At 38.8% G+C, this 22531-nt stretch overlaps 2 protein-coding genes across 3 annotated transcripts; both read left to right on the top strand.

Moving 5' to 3' along the window:
* The first annotated feature begins 5957 nt into the window (after positions 1-5957).
* Positions 5958-19585, top strand: LOC122073307 (apoptotic chromatin condensation inducer in the nucleus). 2 transcript variants are annotated; one of them, XM_042637871.1, is made up of 6 exons: positions 5958-6172; positions 6379-6449; positions 6960-8224; positions 18231-18428; positions 18517-18668; positions 18745-19585. In XM_042637871.1, exons 3-6 carry the CDS (start codon positions 6991-6993, stop codon positions 19216-19218), a joined length of 2058 nt encoding a protein of 685 aa, XP_042493805.1. In that variant the 5' UTR covers positions 5958-6172; positions 6379-6449; positions 6960-6990; the 3' UTR covers positions 19219-19585. The 2 variants fall into 2 exon arrangements, with proteins under 2 accessions (XP_042493805.1, XP_042493804.1); XM_042637870.1 differs by having other exon boundaries at positions 5959-6172; positions 6950-8224.
* An 858-nt stretch (positions 19586-20443) lies between these two features.
* On the top strand, positions 20444-22511 carry LOC122073511 (60S ribosomal protein L30-like). The gene is made up of 5 exons (XM_042638102.1): positions 20444-20695; positions 20829-20880; positions 20989-21094; positions 21186-21287; positions 21612-22511. The coding sequence occupies exons 2-5, from the start codon at positions 20860-20862 to the stop codon at positions 21656-21658; spliced, it is 276 nt and encodes a 91-aa protein (XP_042494036.1). The 5' UTR covers positions 20444-20695; positions 20829-20859; the 3' UTR covers positions 21659-22511.
* The last annotated feature ends 20 nt before the right edge of the window (positions 22512-22531 follow it).

The raw sequence follows: 22531 nt of genomic DNA, 5'->3' as shown, positions 1-22531 counted from the left end.
TTTTTTTTTTTTTCCTCAGGTTAAATTCTCATTAAGGCCTCCCTCGTGAGGCATTATTTATTTGTTTTCTGATATTTTGCACCCTAGAGATTGGTTTTGTTTGGATGGATGGTACAAAACTAACCAATTTAAGCTCAAACTAGAAAATTCATATAAAAATAGATTTGTTAGATGTGTAGAATTGAGGACCATTCCTCATTTTGCAGGTCGCATACTGGTTGGAGTGCATTGAATATAAATTCGGTTACTAAAACCGTTAAATTGAACCAAATTACCTCTTTTAGAATCGAATAAGAAAGTGGATAAAACTATATTATTTTTTTTATTTCAATCAATGTAGATGATAAATTCAATTCCTTAGTTGTCTGTTTATATGTAGGATGGTGAAACCACATAGACTCAAACCTAAAGGGCCTGGTCCCTTTAAACTTACCTCCATTGGTATCAATTATGAAAGGGGAATGATCTAAATTCAGTGCCGACCGAACTAGAAACACAGCATCTGGACAAGTTCCTCTCCATGCCTCATTTGAGAGCACTCAATCCAGCTTCACTCGAATATTCTCAGCCCCTGTACGCTTATTACTCCATGTAAAGGTTGGTCCATGTGAGTAAATCCATCAATGCACATGAATCTAATAGATCCAATTCAGGTCCTATCCGATCCAATTTGAATGATTTGATCCCATACCTGTTGAGGTATGGCTTTGATGGGATTACCATATAACGATGTCATAAAAAAAGGATACCCATTCTCCATTGTGACTTTGGAGTCAATAGCATGCGGATCTGAGAATAAGATATTAATATCAATATCTTGGTGCCATAGTAATGCCAACCCCCCAGCCATTCCATTCGAGTCAATTGAGAAAGAAGAATGCATATGCTGGCGGGTCGTAAATGTTCCACCCTATCTTGCTTGAATTTAGTCTCAATTAGGTACATTATGCCAAGCTTCTCCACACGGGAGAGGTGATGACGTGATGTAGCCTGTGAATTGTCGGGGTCCTCCCCAACCTTGACCATTCCAAGTGAGGATCTTCATTGTCCCCCGTGGAGGTTGCGGGTGTAGAGGATGTGGCGTATCCTATGGAGGCGACACACTCATATGCAACCATTGGATTGCCAAAGTGAGGTGGTAGGTTTGATTAGTGTGTTGATTATCAGCCATTATCATGTGTTGGTTTCCTGCCGTATGCGCTGAATCAAGGTTTGGATTTGAGACAAGTTCATGGGAGAGATTCTAGATAGAGATTTGGGATTCTTCCGTTTAAGTTAGGGGAGAAGAAGAGAAGCTCATAGATGACGATAGAGTGTACCTTGGATTTCTTGTTGATGGGTTGCATAGCATTCAACAGATTTCCTGTCAATGGCAGGAAGGGCAGAGAAAACTGGGCCATTCAGAGTAGGGGTTAAATTGGTCTATTGGAGTTTTTTTTTTTTTTTAATGAAAAATGATGGTAATCCAATCTGCGCTTTCTTTCATCCAATCATGTCTAATGTTTTGCTTCACTTTTCCTAAAATATCATATGCAGAAAATTATTCTCTACTTACTTTTATTTTTTAAATAGGAATATTGATAAGTCAAAAAAAACTTAACCACATTAGCTTGCATAAAATCTGATCGTCCAAATTAAATGGAGGTCTCGGAATTCGGGGCTCTGAAATGTAAAACAAAGCTCTTTTACTTAAACTCAACCTCGATGCATCAAGTGAACAGACCTTATGGACTCAGATTCTAAAAGCAAAATATTTCCCTAATAAAAAATACATATATAAAAAAAATGATTAATCATATGGAACAACATCGTAAGTATTCTTTCAACTCTAAAAAAAACTCTACAAACTTTTGGAATTGTCCCCAACTACCTTTCATTCCTAATCTATCATTATTGAATTATCATGTCTTTTGCATCACACCCCTGTCTATAATGGGCTATTGACTTTATTTTGGGAAATACCTGGAATAATAGTCTTTTATCATCATTGCCCTCCTTACCCCTAACACAAAATAGTCTTCATTTTGCTATTTCCTCTGGATGACAAATGGTGGTATCCCCTTTCAAATAATGGGATTCTTACCACTAAGATTGTTGTCAATTGGATTGCTATCAATTTTCTGAAAATATAATTCATCTATTAACTTTAATGGATTTTCAAACAGTTGTACGTGCTTATCTCCATGCTTGCACTGGTGGCGATATTTTGAAAACCAAAAATTTATCTAAAATTTAAGCTCTTCTTTTGGAAATTAGCATATGGAAAGATTTCTACCAAAGACATTTTAGGAAAAATGGGTTGATGTTGACTTGATCCCAACTATAGTTTGTGGCACAATCAATATGAGTCTACCTGACATTTATTTCTCACATGCGAAATCACCAAGAGGATATGAGCGGCTCTTCCCTTGGGACTAAAAATGGAACTCCTAAATGATTTTTTCTTTTAATTCTCTTTTTATGTACCTCTTTTTTTCCTTTTTTTGGATGAATAATGTACCTCTTTAATTCTCATACAATACCTACTATTGATCTTAAATTTTTCTTTATTGCTTTTATTACAACATGTTATTATATATGGAAGCATAGGAATCATGCCATTTTTTGACAAGTTAAATCTATTCCTCACAATGTCTTACATCAGGTGGAATATTGAATATCCCAATCTTCCCCCACAACAATGGACAATAGGTGACCCCATCAAACTCTATACCCCCCAACATACCAAATTTTCCTTTTCTTAATTACAATGTTTTAATATGCACTGACGTCATAGACCTGTCATGTAAATAATTTATTTGGATGCTTTGCTAGTGTTATCACTAACTGTGTTTTACTCTATGCCAATTATATGATGACAAGAAAAAATATCGAAGCAACAACTAGGAACCTTCTTTATGGGGTAAAGCAGACTAAACAATAGGGATAGGAGATGGAAGAGACATGAAGCAATGCAATGGAGTTGAGAAGTCTTCTCTTAAGTAGTACTATCAAATCGTTGCCATGGAGCGTCATACCCTATTTTAAGATATTGTTAACCTTTTGTTCAAATTTTTTTTTTTTTTTTTTTTTTTTGTCTCTTGCAAACCATCGAATTGATACTCTTGATCCTAAAAAAATAAAAAATACTATGGTTATGAACAAAACACTGGAGATTAAGAACTCTAACTATAACTTCAGTATGCTTAAGTAATTACTTTAATGAAAATTTCCTTTATGATGAAGAAAAAGAAATGCAAGGTCTAATGGGACTTTGGAAGGAGGGGACGTTGGGACCGTGGCCGCATAAGACGCGGAAGTTGTCTAGGAACTTCCCACCCTCGAAAATCCCACTCCATTTAAAACCCCTGCATTAACCCAACAAAACCCTCCAAACAAATGGGCCCACGCCCACGCCCACGCCCACGCCCACGCCCACGATACTATAAAGTCACATTGATTCCAAACAATGTAGGTTATCGGGTGTCTGTATCGGATCGGATGTATTGACCAATCTGTATTCATAGATTCGAAGCAATATTGGTTGTTCCTGATATTGACACCTAACCGGAACAGAAGAGGGTAAAACGGTCAAACATCGATATGCCCCTGAAAAGTGGGGTCTACGATCGGACATCATAACCAGTGTAGACTGTGTAGTGTTGCTGGTTTCATAAATAAAGGGTAATTTACAGCGCCACCCCTTAGAGAATGCCACAATTATAAAAACACAATTTATATTTCACCAAATTAGACTCAGACCCCCTTACTATCAGTCATTGTTAAAGAATATACCCTATAAGTTGATGTCAGCAATAATATTTTATTTTAACTACCAAAATACCCTTATTAAATATAAATTACCTAAAATACCCTTATAATTGGTCCCCATTCGAAGACCCCTTCACCGGTGATTGTTCATAGTAGCGACGGATGGCGATTAAACTGTGGATGAAACCTTCTCCACTCTTGTGCCTTACCACCAATTCTCGATAGTACAAAAAGAAAGTGACTAGACTTAGTTTTCAAGAGAGGAATCAAACATCTCCCGCGGGAGAGAAGCAGATTTGGTAGATGTGATTCGAATTTAAATATATGCAAATAGAAAAACCTACAAGATTAGTCAAATTAGTGGAGATAAACAGTAGTGGTAAAAGGGTAAGGATTATGAGAATTATCCCATTATCCCATTAAATTATATTTATTGGGATTAAATTTTGGGGTTAGCTAACTGGGGCAAGATTTCTGGAAGGAGGTCAACCCTGTGCCAACTAGGGTTAAAGATCTTCGCCGGTGTTTGTTCTCTTGGGTACGGTAAGTGGTAATACCTACCAGAGAGCCGGTGAGCCGATGAGTCGACGAGCAAGCGCTTTGTTCTAGCCACGTGCCATCGACCTGGCACTCACAGTCGCATCAAATTTACAATTCCAGTGATTGTGGCAGCTTCTCAAAAGAGCTACCACAATATACATTAGAGTTAAGAAGAGGCCGTTAGAAAAAAGTCTCTATCATTAATGTCGGTATTTAAATGGGTCATCGTAGTACAGCTCAAGGTCCCCCCTTCGCCACCACCACCGCCCTTGGCAGACCTACCTACGCTCTGGAAGAGAGAAAAAAAAAAAATAGAGGAATTGGGTTAAAATGAGTTTTAGTCAAAAGGGTATAATAGTCATTTTACCTCTTTATTTAACAGTGTCTGACAGTAAGGGGTATGAGTCTAATTTGGTGAAACAGATGGGGAATTCTTATAATTGTGACATTCTCCAAGGGGTGGTGTTATAAATTACCCTAAAAAAAAAAAGTGTAGTGTAGTGTAGCTGGGTCCCATTATTTTAGTGATTAGGGGTATTTTTGATATCTGACCTTACTAGTGAACAATGATATATTATATATAGGGTAATTTACAATGTTACCCCCTGGAGAATGCCATTATTAAATAGATACCTCTGATAATATCAAATTATACTCAGACCCCTACCGTCAGTTACTGTCACAGAATATACCTTAAATACTGTTGTCAGCAGGTATATTTTTTTCTAAATACTAAAATACCCTCCTAAAACTTGAAGTACCTAATATACCATCTTCTAACCCCTCACAACTTAGCTCCATCTTCTTTATCCCCAAACCGGTTGTGCTCTGTCTTCTCTTCAATCGATGATTTTCCTATTCTCTCCGAATCCATCTCTGACTTTACAGCATGCTCACTGTGCACACTTTTAGAGCTTCGGCATTTTGGTTGGGTTTAGATTCAGGTTTAGGTTTAGGTTTAGGTTTAGGTTCAGCTTCAGCTTCTGGTTATTCGTATTCAGGTTTTTTTGTTATGAGTCTTGATCCCTTTGACCCAATCTTTGCAAATCCCTCTCTCCCCAATCGAGTCGAGATCCTCGTCATAAGATCTCAACATTCTCATACTTAATTTACAAGATATTTAAACACAATAATTAATTGGGAAATGCTGTGTCGTGACCACTGTCCGGTAAGAGAGAGAGTTAATCTGTTAGAGCTCGAACTATCCATGGAGATTGAGCTTGAAGAAGGGAAAAAATTATGAACATAGAATGTGAGGGTTTTTGTCGGTTGAGGAAATTTGATCTCTCAGTCAACACGGTTTATTAGAATGATGTACAAAAAGAGAAGAGACAATAAATGCTTTGTTTGTGTTTCAATGGAAAGGTCACTCACTCACTCAAGTTGGATGTGCTGATGAGGAAGATTCCTTGGGCGGTAAGATCTGGATGCACCAGAATCAAATAGTTGCAGCGGTGGTTGATGGGGTGTTTTGCAATGGCGAAGCCGAGAGCGAGAAAAGGTAAAGTTGTCTGTTGTCGTGTGGCGAAGAATAAGAAGATAGGAGTCAGGGTCATGTGTTTTGCTTAAAAGGGTAGAAACGACATTTCAAATCTTTACCTAGCAGTGACTGATAGCAAGTGGTCTAAGTATATTTTGATATCATGCACGGAGTGTCTCTTTAATAATGCATTCCTGGTGATGCTGTAAATTACCCTTTTATATATCCCTCGGGGCAGAGCACTCTTCAGGCAAAACAAGAAACTCGCGCTCTCCTCTCCTTCCTCTCTCTCTCACTGGGGAGAAACTATCTTGAAGAGAAACGACATACGCATGCAAGAAACTATAGTGAAGAAACCCTAGCAGACAACCTACTTTCGGTGTTCTTCGTCTGGAAAACCCTGTATTACCATCTCTCTGTTTTTTTCATCTTTATCGGTTTCATTTCTTTCTTCAACTTCATTTCTTTAACAGGGGAGGAAATGAGAACGAGCCGATAAGTTTGTCGCCGTTGTTCTTGTTCTGGACTTCTAATGGTTTCCCTTCTGAGTGTCTTTTTTCAGTTGTGATTGTTTCTCTCTAATGGTTGCTTCTCTCTTCTGAAATTAGGGTTTCACGTCTCACTTCTTAAGGAAGTGTGGGTTTTTTGATTTTTTGCGAACTACAAAGCTGATAGCACTGTAAGTTCTATCTCCATCTTTACCTTAGTTTTCCCCTCAATTTAGATTAATGGCATTCTCTTTTTATTTTCATTCTGTATTTATATGTGGAATTAACTATAAGTTGGATTCTGTTGTTCGTCATGATTCCCTTCGAGTTGTTGATTTAACTGAAATGTCCACCTGCTCCTGCTTGTTTGCGTTTGTTTTTCCTTTCTCCATCCGTTTGCTTTCATATATTCATTCTTACTTCTGGGTTAGTGTGTGTGCATTTGGCCCAATTGGTTCATGCATCTGCTACATTTTATTCGTCTTCTACAGTTATTTGTCGTCCGGTTTTTCTTTCCTCTTCCTTTTGAGTTCAGCTTTTGAACTTGAAATGTTTCTTCCCCTCTCTACCCCCTTTTCCGGTTGTTGGCTTTATATGAAAGCTCTAGTTGGACTCGATGGACCTAGTTCTTTTGGGTGCATCTTAAAATTTTAAAATCCTAATGGTGAAGTAAATTTGCTTTTGTGGTTAGTGTTGTGCAGTTTAGTCTGTGCTGGACGGGAACAAGGGAAGATGTCGAGTCAGTATCCTGTTCTTGACAACCGACCCATTGATCAGTGGAAAGTTGCAGAGTTAAAGGAAGAACTTAAGAGCAGGAAGCTTACAACAAAGGGTTTGAAGGATGACTTGATAAAAAGGTTGTATGAAGCAATTCGCATCGAGAGAGAAGCTGCTGCTGCTGAGGAAGAAGTTTTTAACGGTATTGATTGTGATACCAAAGAGGTTAAGAGTGAAGAGGCAGAGCCAAAGCTGATTGACACTGAAATCATCAAAGATACCGAGGATGATAGTGAAATTGAAACTCAAGCTGCAGAAGATACCAAGGACGGCAGTGAAATTAAAATCCAAGCTTCAGAAGATACGAAGGAGGGGAATGAGATTAAAACCCAAGCAGCAGATGCTGATGAGTCTGTTGTCGATATCGACAATAGTTCACCTGAGATAGGTCAAGGGAAAGTACAAGCTGAGGAGTCAACTGGTAATACAGATCCCGTTGCTGTTGTTGATGAACCAGTAGTTGATGCTGTGTCTGTGGTAACCACTATCACAGTCAGTCACACCGTGGTAACTCAGTTAGCATCAAGCAAGCAGGAGTTGCAGAACAATGAAACCATGACAGAGAATGAGGATCAAAAGCCTCTCCAGGGAGATGCTGTGCTCAACGCTTCCGATCCGTACAATCAGGTATCTGAGGTCAGCCCTGTTTTAGGGTTCCAAGTAAAGTGTGAGTCTATTTCTACTGATTCTGTGTCAATTATTGAAAAGAATGAACTAAAGGATAATTTGAATGCTGATAATTTCCATTTAGACCTAGAAGTTAAGCCGGAAATGGTGCAACCATCATCCAGTGATGTTCCTCCTAATGATGGCAATGTACATCCACTGGATGATCAAGAGCCTTGTGAGAACCAGGGCTCTGTTGAAGATATTGATGACACCAACAACCCTAATCTGGACATTAGCAAGAAAAATGATAGTGCTGATGTGGGGTCCTCAGAAAAATTAAATTTAGACCGAAGCTCCGGTGATGATTCAATGGAGGAGGATGTAATGGAGAGTAAGCAGATTGATTCTATTCATAATTCTGATGAAGTGAGAGATAAGAATGAGCTAACTGAAGTGCGTGTTGTAAAAGAGGAAAGTCCTGTTGACGCTATGGGGGGTGGCTTCTCTTCTGAGAAGAAGGAAGTTCCTGATGATAATAAGACTCGTCATGCTGTTCCTGCTGAGAAAAGAAAACTTGAAGGTACATTTTATTCTTCAGTTGTTTTCCCCCCATATATTTTTCTTTGCTATTATTGAAACTGGAATATGTTCCTACTGTTGTAACTTCCATGGTTTTGGACTTGCTCAGTACTTCATTAGACAGTTCTTTGAATTAATTTTGTATATCCTTGATTGTTTGTGGGGTATCTGGACTATTTAAGACATGGTTAGTGTTAGAAGTTCTTTGTCCACGGGATTTGTTTATCTGTGATGCCATCTTAGTTGGACCATTAACTTGGATGTATCAGGAACCATCAGGCTTGTTTATAATTCGGCATTTCTTTAGTGGACTGTCTATCTGTGCGTGCAAGACATGAAGGTAGTACTTTTTGTTGCTGGGATATCTTCTTGAGGAAGTGATGTTTGGGTTCTTAATGTGATATCTTCAATTGTTCCCATTAAAATACATCTTTGATACTGAAGTGGGAAATTTTTAGACTCCAGGTTTTATGAAGTCTTCAGTTGATAACCGTGACGCATCGTCTTTTCAGTTCTTAAGCGGCATTCCAGATATGGGGACTAAGTTTTCTGAGTTTTTCATTGTAAATGCATGTCTGGGTGCATGACTAGAGTAGGTGTTAGTAATTATCCATGCTAGCATTACTATTATTCATGCTTCTCATTGCTCACTAGAAAACCCTCAGAAATTTCACAATACTGCTATTCATCCACATCTTAACTAAAATAGCGAAAATAAACCATTCCGAACGAGACCACCCAGTGCCAACCTGTGCAACATCCTGACTGAAGAAACAAGGGAAAATTAAACTAGCACCAGATCAAGGGATGCACTGGGAAAGGGGATAGGGGAAGTGAAAAGGCATACTAAACTTGGATGAATTCTCTCAATGTAGCCTTTTTTATGGTGGGACAAAGAAGAAAGGTGTTCCCAGCTGAACTTGGACTGCTGTCTTTCCTGATTCTGTAGATTTTAGGCTTCATGTCTTCTAGTCATTGATGTCTATCTCCTCCTATATTTTTGAATGGCAGACTCCTCCCTTTAAGAGGTAACACCCAACTTGGTGGCCACTTTACAATTTGGCAAACTATGCTCTGCTAAGGAAGGAGTCTCAGGTGATGCACTTTGCAGAGTAACCTCACTAGAGTAGATGACATTCTGTCTTCCTTATCCAAGGCAAGTCATGAGCCATACTGGGATAGGGTGCTTCTGCTTGTTGTGAGGTTGCTTCACTCATCTGCTCCTTGGTTGAGATGAATCGATCACAACTATGTGAGGTTGCCTCCCTTAAGGCTGCAGGTTGGATTGTTGTGTGCACTTTCACTCTCTGAAGTATCAACCATTGCAGTGCTTCTACTGCAGCTGAAGAACCACTACCCCACGCAAAAATACGTCACTTGGATAGGAGCTTGGGGTGGTAATTCAACATTTCATGGTGTGGGATCTGTGATGGGAAAAATTTGAATCTAGTGCTGTCTTTGAGATCCTTGTTTCCCAGAGCTGAAGATTTGCTTGTACAGATAAAACAAATCGCCTCTTTTCTTGTTCTTTTTGGTTTGCTTTGTGCCTCTGTGGAAAGTGTTGTCTGTGCCCCTTCTCCTTATACTTCAAAGTGACTCTTAAAGAGCCATGGACACTCCTACCTTTTAGATCAGTCCTGAGAATGATGTCTTTGATATGTTTGAATGTATTTAGGACCAGACCTTGCCCTTTGGCTCCTCATTGCATATAACCCATAAAATATAAACGCTGGTTCATCAAGAATACGCAAGAAAAGCACTTCGAATTGTTGATTCATCGCCAGAGATGGCTTAGAACCAGTAGTTCATTCTAATGGATCTTTCTGTTCTACTACTTGTAATGCCTCAACTTGATTGGACCGGACCTGATGAGTAGAACCAGGATCACCCAAAGCAAAGAAATAGAGCTTCTTAGGGAGAAAATTAATAGTTGAGATAAATAGGTCAGAAAGACCTAATTCCCTGGTTGAGTGGTAATCTAAATGACTAGGATATCTATGCAGAAAATCTCAATAAAAGAGTTCTAGAATGGGCTGTACAGGCAATTACTAGTTGCACTTGAAAAACAGAGTTGCAGATCCAGATCTAGTATTTCAGCAGTTCAAATTCAGTAAAATAAATCAGAAATCCAGAGAGCTGAGTAACGGAAACTTATATGCACTTTTTGAGCCTAGCTGATCAGTTGTCGGAGAGTTATTGTAGGAGAAAGCAACTAGAGAACATAAGTAAAAACAGGGAAATGCAGGGCTAGGTCGATGATGAGCTATCCTACAGTAAAGATCAAGGAACTGATTAACTGTAGTCTTAACAAGTGGTTCCAGGACGTCTCAGTGGCAGATAATAGAAACTTAAGAAACCAATGAAGGGAGAAGAATGGGGAAGATGATAGGGATAGGGAAGGGTTGATGGTTTGAGTTTCTGAATCTCACCTAGGCATCTCACCGTAAGGCCTCTCACCTCACATAGGACTCTCTCCTACACTGCCTTCTCACAGAAATTGCAGTAGAACTATTTTTTTCATTCGTTAATTTGCCCTCAAAGCTCTATTGCTCAGACATTTAAGTAGGCTTGCTTGATACAAATATAGAGACTAATGGAAAAGGAAAAGAATCCCTGCACAAGCTAGGGAATTCCATGTACAATAAGAAAAGATAAAAGTGGAAACAAATCTCCACCTAACTAATACCTGCTGAAATCAAACTTAGAAACAAATAAGTAACAAAATAGCAACTAGATCTAAACCAAAATAGAAGGTAATAACAAAGGATCTATCCAAGCTAGCTGTTGATCTGGATCCCATACCAGTGTTCACTTGAATAGTATAGTGTGAACAGTGTCACATAAACAGTAACTATGAATTCTGTTCATGCGAACAATACTTGTGTACAACCCCCTTTTTCTTATGAATTCTATTCTAGTCCTCTTCTTCTTCATGCTTTGATCTAAACAACTTGACAACAACTCAATTTTACCAACTAAATGTGTTTGGCTACATGGATCCATGTAAGAAAAAATAATAGTAAAAAAGGAACACCACCACACAACAGCAACTCTGGAAAAACCACATAGATGGGGTTGGCAACATGGATATTCGAGGTCATATTGGACATAACCTAAACTATGCATATTGATTTTGTAAATTAATGAAGATACTCCAACTAGGGGAAGTTGCAATTCATGGGTCATGGTAAAGTTGTTTGAAAAGGGCAAACTAGGAATGTGAAATAATTTAATAGCAAGATGCAAGTGACAATTTGGAAAGTGGGACAAATAGAGCAAGAATTAAAGGGATTTTCTTATTGACAAACCTCAAGGTGTCAAAATTTTTGTAAACTTACTTTTTGCCCTTTTGGTATGACAATTTTTTTAATGAGGGTAATTGTGTCATTTTATATGTGTATTTGCGTGACACTGACGACTTTTGATAATGTTACGTCACTTTCAACTTATATTTAAAAGCCCTTTTATACCCCTATCTTTTAAACCTTTTGTGAATAAGATAAGGGGCAATTAAGAAAAAGTGTCACGTTCTAAATACATCTTTAAAGGTTTCATTTAGACACTCCCTTAATTAAAATGTACCAAAAGAAAGGGGGGGGGTCTACCGAGAATAGGAGTTGAGGGAGATGGGTCGTCTAGCCAAAGCAAGAGAGATGGGTCGTCTAGCCAAAGCAAGAGGTGGAAAACCAGATCTGATTCGGATGGGAGTTCTCAGATGTCAATTCTCAGACCAATCTGGAATTCCAGGTAAGGAATCACAACTTTCTACCCTTTTGAATGCACTTGTTAATAATCTCAACAGACCATAGAGTAGGGATTAAACCATTATGCAACAGCCCCTGGCGGTAGAAGTAAAATAGGCTAGATCTCAAGTTGAAGTTTCACTGCTGTAGCATGATTTTTAGTTTAAGGCTTCATAGGGTGGGTCGCCAAGGAGCACTAATTGAAGCCCTTGAGCGATGGGCTGAATGATGAAAAATTGATGGAGTTCGATGTGATCCTTGCTGCATCAACGTTACGTGAGGACAATAGAGAACATAGCAGAATGGGGAAAGAAAGTAAAGAGGAAAAGAGGGGGAGAGATTGCATGGAAGAGAAAAGCGGGGTGGAGATCGCTCAACACAACCATACGATTATCAAACCGAAACTCAATATTCAATTTGTTCTCTGTCTGAATCTTACGGAGATTACAAATTTTATTTAAATAGGAAATTAAGACTCCTAATTGTAATCTAAAACTAAATTTAAATTGAAGACTCTTACTTCGATTCATAAATTCCTAAATAGCTCGATTTGGGTTTGAGCCAACCCATGGAAGTGATCCTGCATCAGAATCCCTGCACAAGCTATGGCATTCCTAGTACAATAAGATAAAAAGTTGAAACAAATCTCCACCTAACACAAACTTGCCAAAATCAAACTTCCACCTAACACACACTTGCCAAAATCAAACTTGGGAACAAATAAGTAACAAAATTGCGACTAGATCTAGACCAAAATAGAAAGTAAATAAAACAAAGAATCCATCCGAGCTAGCTGTTGATATGGACCCCACACCACTACTCAAGCAAACAATTAACTCATGAACAGTGATTTTTTTTTTTTGGAATTATATTCGAGTCTTCTTTTTCTTCATGTTATTATATTGTAATTTTAGATTTTAGTAGTTCTATGAATCTTGTTTGGTTTGTCTTGTTGATATCTTATTTCAGAACTGCTTCAGAGTAAAGGAAACAGCATTCTCATGATTGAGGCTTCAGGCTTGATAATAGGATCAAAGTTTTTAATCTCAAGTACATGTTTTGGTTAGGTTCTATAATTTTGACATAGTCTAAATATTAGTAGGTTAGGTTGGATTCTCAGAAATTGCATAGAGTTTTTTCTGATCCTCATGTGGAAAACATCTGTTTGAGTTGGATATGTGCGATGCCAATTTGAAGTTTTAAAATTTGTACATATTTATTCCTTCTGATTACTCTTCTTTGACTATATGGCTTTGAATGTAGAACTGGTTGCTGGTTGCCCGTCATAAAATAGGTAACAGGCTGCAGAACTTTATCATGAGGAATTTAGGTTACTTCCTGGCTATGCCTTTGGCCCAGGGTGTCCCCTTAACTTGGAGTGGGAAGGTTCTTCTGCCTTTTCAAGTAACCTATATTTTTTCTTAGGATAAGAAGATAAGCCAACCGTGCAGAAACTCACTAAGAGCAACAAACATTTTGAGGAACTGTTATGAAAAGTTCTCTTTCAGAATCAGTACATGTATATGGATATATTTAATGAACCAAATTTTAGTTTTTTTTTTTTCCCCAGGGGTTGGGTGAGGTTGAGTTTAATATTGTTTTTTAGTGTTTACCCTGTGCAAAATATGAGATCAGTCACCTACCAAAAAGATCTAGATGATCCTGGAACTATTCGCATCATGTAAAGCTAAATTGGCAATCCAAAAGGGCTTCACATGTTGGCTGCACCACCCTCTGTTTGTAAAATTCATCCCATAAGAGCTAAGCCTTCTTCCTGAGTGAGTTTAGGTTAGAAAACAATATGGGCAAGAGAACACTACCCTGCTGGCGCAGTTGCACTGCCAGCACTGGCCAATGGGAGGGTGCGTGGTTCTTCAGCATGGGCAGCATGGTCTTTCCGCACATGCTGTGTCTAGGCGTAGACACACGCAAGCGTGTAGCATTCTTTCTACCAAACAATATTTACTGCTCAGAAGTCTAATGATTGGCCATACAGTAGTTTATTAAATGTGACATGCCCATCCACTGGGTTTTTATAATAAACGGAAGATCCTCCGTGCATGGCTTAGATTGGTCAGGTAACCTAACAACGAAACGTAGTTGTTTCAGAAATCCTTTACATAGTTGGACATTAAAATTGTTAGTATGAACTTTTGCTGCAGTTCCTGTTTCAAGTATTAATGTTATATTGCAGTTTTCATGTGAACTAGTTGAAAATTGTGTTCTGGGAAAAAACAATTCTTTTCTTTACAGTTTTCTTCTTATCTATTGTGATAAGAAGGTGCTTGTTTTAATGTGTTGTATAAGCTTTGACAATCTCCATCTCCAATAGTTGATGGATGTTGCATGAAAATGTAAAATTTATGGTATAGAATATGATATTTGATTGTATGAATTTGTATGCTCATATAATTAAAGTTAAGTTTAGGGTTTCCTCCATAGTGTCATATTGATGCAGAATTAAATACCTACCAGCGTAGAAATCCAAGAAAATTCAGGCCTAGTGTGGCCCAGTCTATTTTAAACGATGGGTCGACTTTGTTTTCATGTTTTAGTTGTTTATTTTCTGTTTTAAGTGTTTTAAATTAGTCCTGGCCGAACCAGTGATTCTATTGTTCCAGTTTTAGTAGATTTTTGTTTCTTTGCTTTTATTATTTAAGTTTGGCTCTACATCCTTTTAAGGCTATTTAGACTTCAAATAGGAATGGCAAGTTGTAAGGGTAATAGGCTAGGGGTTTCCTAGCTTGACTAGATCTCCATTTTGTTGCTTGTTATAAATAAAAGAACAAGGGCTTCATAGCCCATGATTTTTCTGTTTTAAAAAAACTGTTGTGCTGCCTATCATGGTGTGCTTTTTCCTTGTGGTGATTCAAGGGGTGATTGGTGGTGAATCCATCTGATGCAGAATTGAGGCTGAACCGGGTTGACCATTCGGGCAATCTCAATCGAGACGAACCGGATCCAATTTGATTTTTGGGATTAGTAGAATATCTTAGGATTTACTTTATTTAGGAAATAATGAGTTATTTTATTCGGAAAGATATGTAATCTTTTATTTTTGGGTAGTTGTTAGTCAATTAGGAAGTTACCAGTTTGAGTTTATTTTGTTTCTAATTTCATTAGTTAGAATTTAGGAAGCAAATTAGGAGATGCTAATTTAATTTTAGATTTTTATTAGGCAAGTTTAATTTCAGTTTACTATATAATGACATTTAACCGATGGGTATAGTGGTGTTGAATTGAATTGAATTTTTGGTTGAAACCTTGGTGGTTCCAATTGGTCGTGTGACCTTCTTCTTCCCCCTTGTGCAAATTCTTCTCTTCCCCCTCCAACTCTAATTTCTCTTATTTCTTCCCTACTGGCCCTCCTCCATCAAGTGGTATCAGAGCCGAAGGACCCTCTCCTTCGTTCTTTTTTCATTTCCGTCTTTTCTCCTCATCACTCTCTTCCCTTTTTTTCCCCCCCTTAGTGTGCCTAGTTCTGCCGAGAACTGATATCCAAAAATAAAAATAAAAAAATCCCACCTTCCGCAGCAACACAAAACCCTCCCTATCTTCTTCCCATTCTTAGTTCTGATTTTTGCCGAGACAAGACTGAGAACAACATTCAAAAAAAAAAAAAAAAAACTCTGCTGCACAGAGAAGCCAAACACAACCCATAAACCTCTTTTTTTTTTTTTTCCCAATCCCAGTCAAACACCCTCTCCAGAGTTCTGTAAAAAAAAAAAGCAGAGAGAGAAGACAAAAAGAGGAGCGAAGAAGAGGAAGAGAAGAGGCAGCGAGAGACAAGAGATGAACCAAAAAAAAAAAAAAAGAGAAAGAAAGCAGACATACCTGGTTCCCAGTTTTCTTGCCTCCTGCTGCATGTCGACTTTCTTTATTGCGAAGTCCCCGTAGTTGATTGAAGTCACCACTGCTGATCACAACCCCCATGGAAGTCACGATCTAATTTTGGAGTCGAAGATCCCTGGGTTTCTGCCTCTGCTTGCCGTAGCCAAAAAAAGACTCCTGGATCTCTCTTTCTCCCTCTTCGCTTGCTTTGATCAAGAAGCAAAACTCCTCACTGCCCCTTCAGTCGGCCAACGGTAACCCCTTTCTTCCCCACGATTTCTTTTTGTTTTTTTTTTTTTCTTTCCTTAATTCTTCTGATTTTCTAGAATTATCCCTCCCTTCCTATTATATTTCCCATTGTCCTATTATTATTTTTTCTACTTCCACATATACCCCTGCCTCTTAAGTGATATGTTGTGGGTTTACAATTGGACTTCAGTTATTTACAGTTTTGCCACCCACTTGAGTATTGGAGTTGGTGTCTTATTTGTGTGAGACCCAAAGCAAATTTCCTACAAAATCCTTTACTCCGATGGCATTTCCCCTTGAATTTATTAATCTTATTGAGGAACTTAAGAAGAAATTTGATGATGGAATGAAGGAACATCGATCGGAATCCCAGGAACTTCAATTAAATTTTCAAAAGTTTACCGAAAGTAACATACACTTATGTGATAAGGTGTGCAGCATGATCAAGGACGGGTTAGTGGTGGAAGAGCCAGTTGACACTAGACGTGATGATCAAGATGAATTGAACCGTCCAATTAAGGATGCGTCTGAAGAACTGATAAGTCATCCAATTTCAATTGTGAAACCCCACCATCAGATTCCAATCAAAATTATATCATATGTTGACGACCGTCAGAAGATTGTGACTGTTGATCATAAGAAGTGTTGGATCTTTACCTTGACAAAGCCGTTGATCGTGGATGTTGGTTGAGAGGTGCTAATCTTCTCCTTCTATAAAACTCGTGGTCGAGTTTTTCTCAACATCGGGGGAGTTGATGCAGAATTGAGGTTGAACCGGGTTGACCATTCGGGCAATCTCAATCGAGACGAACCGGATTCAATTTGATTTTTGGGATTAGTAGAATATCTTAGGATTTACTTTATTTAGGAAATATTGGGTTATTTTATTTGGAAAGATATGTAATCTTTTATTTTTGGGTAGATCTTAGTCAATTAGGGAGTTACCAGTTTGAGTTTATTTTGTTTCTAATTTCATTAGTTAGAATTTAGGAAGCAAATTAGGAGTTGCTAATTTAATTTTAGATCTTTATTAGGCAAGTTTAATTTCAGTTTACTATATAATGGCATGTAACCGATGGGTATAGTAGTGTTGAATTGAATTGGATTTTTGGTTGAAACCTTGGTGGTTCCAATTGGTCGTGTGACCTTCTTCTTGCCCCTTGTGCGAATTCTTCTCTTCCCCCTCCAACTCTAATTTCTTATCTTTCTTCCCTACTGGCCCTCCTCCATCACCATCCATACCTTGTGGTGAGAAGTCCAGGACCTCCGGTCTTCATTTGGAAATTATTAACTCAGTAATCTGTTCTTTTATGTCCTGTCATCGAGTTTCAGACCTGGTTCCTTCGATATATCTCTCTACTTGCCGTAGGATCGCTGGAGTATTCTAAGGACCTGGTTTCAGTTCTGATTTCAGAAAACTGTTATTGACAGTACCCTAAGTATTTATTCTGCGATCAAATTCTGAATCTGCTGTGGATACTGCATTCCTACTCCAAGTGGGAATTGGTTCTTCTTGCTTTGAAGGCTAGTCGATATCTGTACTTTAATGATCTGTTTATTCTGAAATTAATATCATGAATTAAGTAATTGCTGGGTATATTGAATCTGTGATCTGAACTTTCATTCAGTTCCTAGTTTGACCTGTTTTGATTTATCCTAGTTCCATGAGTTGTCCACATCTGCAGATCCGACCATTGATCTGGCTAAGATTTTCAGCATTGATTAAAAAGGGCGTACCCAGTGTACAAGGCTCCCGCCACTGTCTGGGACTCTGGTGAGGGTTATAAATATGCAGCCTTACCTCTGCTTCACGGAGAGGCTGTTTCCTGATTCGGACCTGCAACCACTAGGTTGGGATGGAGCAACATTACCGTTGCGCCGAGGTCCGCCATCTATTTTCAGCATCGATTCTACTCAATAAAAGGGGCACTCGACTAGATCTATATGCCGATCTGATGTGTCATTTGATTGTGTATTTTCTCTTGATTCTGGAAATTTATATACTCTGTTATCAATCCTGTTTTGGTACTTGTTTTCACACCTAAATTAGAACTGCATTACATATGTTCTCAGAATTAACGGGGTATCACAATAGCTTTAGAATTTTTATTATTATTATTATTGTTATTATTATTTTATTCTGAAATATGAAATGGTCATGTGGTTAACAAGCTTTGTCCACAGATCAAGAAGCAGTTGGGAACAATGAACCTCCAAAAAGACAGCGTCGATGGAATTCTGAAAAAATTGAAGTTCCCCAACCGCAAGCCTCTATTTTCACACCTGCAACACCTAAAGATGCTTCTCACTCTACCTTCCCGAAACGAAACTTTGCTAGGTCCGACTCAAACATAAGCGAAGAATCACCTAAGGAACGTGTTGGTAAGAATCACTCCTTTCAGCAGTCCAGTCAAAGTGGGAACTGTACTTTACAGTTAATTATGGATTGCTATTGCTTTTGTGTTGGCAGTTCCACCTTCACCAAAACCTCCAACTACATCCCTTAGAATCGATCGTTTTCTCCGTCCATTTACTCTCAAAGCAGTGCAAGAGCTTCTAGCCAAAACTGGAAATTTGTCGAGTTTCTGGATGGATCACATCAAGACACACTGCTATGTTACGGTATGTCTCCTGCTTCCTTGTGTGCTATATCGTGTGGTTTCACTGGACTGATGTGCATGAGGCTTGGGTTGTGCAGTATTCATCGGTAGAAGAAGCCATTGAGACTCGAAATGCGCTGTACAATCTACAGTGGCCACCAAATGGAGGACGTCTCCTGGTGGCCGAGTTTGTTGATCCCCAGGAAGTGAAAATGCGGGCTGAAGCTCCCCCCCGCCCTCAAGCACCACCTGTAAGCACGAGTCCAAAAACACAAGCAGCCCCTTCAAACTTCCAGACCCAGTCAACTGTTCGTCAACATGGGCTGCGGCAGCAGCTTCCACCCCCACCTCCACTCCCACCACCACCACCACCCCCACCAATTTCTGACCAACCCATAGCAAGGGAAAGGCTGCCACTTCCTCCCCCACCACCCTTGAAGAAGCCAGAACCACCAATTGTTACCCTTGATGATCTGTTCAGGAAGACTAAAGCTATCCCTCGGATATATTACTTGCCTTTGTCTGATGCGGAGGTCGCGGCAAAACTAGCAGCACGAGAGAAAAAGGCTTGAAATGAACTGAGTAATTTTGTGCAGAAGGTATCAGGATTGTCGGTTGATGTGGAATTCTGTACTGCAGCTCTAGGAATGAGATATATGAGTTTAAACAATGGCAACTGTGATTTGTATGCATTGGAACTGATTCTCTGAGAAGAAATCGGTCCATTGGATCAACCAGTTGAGCTTTATGGATATTAGTATTGGACACAATACTTGATGAGCTTAAATTCTTCTAGGCAGGGTCAATGTGGATGATGTGTTTCAGTTGATTTTTGTTTTTGGATCGGAATTAATGTTTGGTACATATCAAAGAACCTTGAGACTGTTTTATGGGTTTGGGATCCTCCTTTATAAAGCTGTTCTTTGTCAATTATCTTAAGGTCACCTTCCCATGCTGATACTCTCTTTAGTTGGGGGATTGGTTACCCCAGGGATCATTGCCCTTTGCATTACTTTGGCGACCTTTTACCGATACAGCGGAGACCTTTTTCTGAAATTTTGTAGATGCAAATATTTTTTTCTTGTTTTTATGTTTATAGATATGGTGAGCCATTAACACATTGTAGCTGCTCTCTTATGTTTGATGAATTTAATTTGGATTTAAGAAATTTCTGATGTTTTGCACTTCTCTCCTTTAGACGTCTTGGGGTAAAATGTGTTGTCTACTTTCAAGATAAAATTGCTTCGCAGGCTTTTCAAGTAGTGTTCAATAGGAAGAAGAAAATCCATAGAAAAGAGCGAGAGAGAGAAGTAGAGAACAATAAAATTGAAAAGTGAGGATGGTAGGAGCTTTGGGTGATCTTACGTGTTCTTGTTTTGATATGATGACAATGCAGCAATTGTCATTGTTCAAGAAGGAAATTCAAAAGGAGCTCGCGTCTTTGGTGCGATTGTTAAGATTCTTACAGCAAGTGGGGCTTCCACAAGATCAATGGGCGATAGTGCGCATATCAAGATTCAAACTCACAATCAGCTGACTTGAGCAATGATGAGTTGAGGATATTTTCATCACTAGGCTACCAATCCCATTGATAATTCTTGTAATAATAGAACGCCCAAAATAAAGAATGTGGGAAAATCTACGTTTTTTTTTTTTGTGGTACCATGGAGAATCTACTTCATTAGATAACTCTTGTAGCTAAACTACTTTTTTCATTCCAATTCATATTAAACCAAACGGGACCTAAAGACAAGAAGAGATTGTCTTGATCGGACGGTCTCCAACAATCCTCAGTCTTGACCCTTGGACCTTGCTTGGGGCTGGATCTCGTGCGAGTTGCATGATCATATATTCATATTCATACATCCCCAGTCCCCAGTTCCACTTCACCTCAACTAACATAAGCCCTAGAAATCCCAGACGTCTTCCTCTTGTGTCTTCTCTACCGTTTTTTAATACGATCGATCATAGATTTCTCCTGCGGCTTTCGCTAGTTGTTGTTGGACATATTAGGGTTTCCATCCCGACTTTCAAAGATCCCTAACCACTGTAAGGATAGATTTGTGACCTCTCAATTTACATTATCTGATACGTTTCTCTATTGAATACCATCGTTTATCAGACTCATCTTTTTCTCGCCATTGGAACAATATACTAATTCTTATTTTGTTTTTTTCTCAAGAACGCTTGAGGGAGGGCTGTAGGTAGCTGCGATGGTGACGGTGAAGAAGACGGTATGGATCTGTTCTACTCTTCATTGTCTTAGTGCTTTGGGTTTGATGCTTAATGTGTTGACTAATTCTTCTTAAATCTATCTTTTGGGTGATACAATGATGTTACAGAAGAAGACCCATGAGAACATCAACAACAGGCTTGCTCTCGTTATGAAGAGCGGAAAGTACACGCTCGGCTACAAAACCGTCCTCCATTCGCTCAGAAGCTCGAAAGGTGGATTCACATTCCATGCTTTTCGTTTGGTTCTGTTCCCCTTCTCTATTTTAAGGATTTTGGTATCATCGACTATATTGTGGGATGGCAGGAAAGCTTATAATTCTTTCAAATAACTGTCCGCCTCTGCGGAAATCTGAGATCGAGTACTATGCGATGCTCTCTAAGGTCGGCGTTCACCATTTCAATGGAAGTAAGTTCTTCCTCTCTCTCAGCTAATGAATTATAGAGAACTTAAAGATATTCTTTGTATGTTTTTGTTGTTGCAGCGAATTGCACATTAACATTTCTTTGCTTTATGGTGAAAAGAATATATTCCTGATATCACAATTGTTTTGGATTCGAAAACCCTTTTTTTTTCTTCTTCCTCTGGTGGTTGATAAATTATTTCTCTCTGAATCATGGCCTCGGGTATGGTTTTGATGAGGCTTCCTTATCCTAGTATAGGGGATGGTTTCTCCTTCATCCTCTCGTCCCCCTTGCAATCTTAACATGTTAGAACATTTCTACTTCGCAGAAGACTGGAGCGTGGAAAAACTGAGTGGGTTTCCTCAGTCAGTCTAGAGCAGTGACCTTAAACTACATGCTCCATCAATTTACAGGTCCATTCCATCAAAACCAGGAATGAAGGCCATAATGGATGTTTCTTATCGTCCTTCCAAAGGTTTTATGGCCAGCCTTTTTGTTTAAATTCTAATACTTATGATAGTTCGACTCATTTAATCTGTATTTTTCTGGTGTGCATGAAAACAGTTCGGGGTATGATCCTAATTCTCCCGGAGGACCAATGGCACCTGGAATAGTCTTGGTATCATATCAAAATTATGCTTCAAGTAGGAAAATTGACTTTAGGCCTTTGTGCCGTAGTTGAACTTGCTGAGCTCGGAAGGGATATGTTTTTAAGTATTATTGACTAAGAGGCCCTTGTTACTGGTGTGACCATGCACACTAGTTTTATCTGAAAGCATTGCCATGAGTTCATGCATTTGAAACTTATCCATAGGTGCGAGCTAGGTGGTACCTGTACTCCAAACTGGTGCCCTTCATCTATGTTCCTTATAAATCGAAGATCTTTTGAGTCCTTGTGTTCCGAATGCATGAAAGCTGCTGATAATTTCGTTGGCAGGCTTTTATTGATGGGTTTGTCTATCTGTTTTGGAGAAATTTCTTGCTCCCCTATACTCGGTCTATAGTTACTCAAACTCCCCTACTTCAAACTTATTTTTTGATTCGCCCAAAATAGTAAACTCACCTCTCTTTCTCCCCTCATAATCCAAAATTCCTTGATTACCCCCCCCCCCTCAATGCATCTCCCTCTACTGTCCCTATTGACCCTATCCATGGCCAACTGCCCGTCCTCGTAGATACTAACTTCTTAGGGTTTCTTTTTTAATTATTAAATATAATTAATATATAGTTAGCGCATTAGAAGCTCCA

This window comes from Macadamia integrifolia, chromosome 3 (assembly GCF_013358625.1).
Source record: "Macadamia integrifolia cultivar HAES 741 chromosome 3, SCU_Mint_v3, whole genome shotgun sequence".
Lineage (NCBI taxonomy): Eukaryota > Viridiplantae > Streptophyta > Magnoliopsida > Proteales > Proteaceae > Macadamia > Macadamia integrifolia.
Note: the sequence above shows the minus strand (reverse complement) of the source record. Positions and strands in the feature narration are given on the sequence as shown.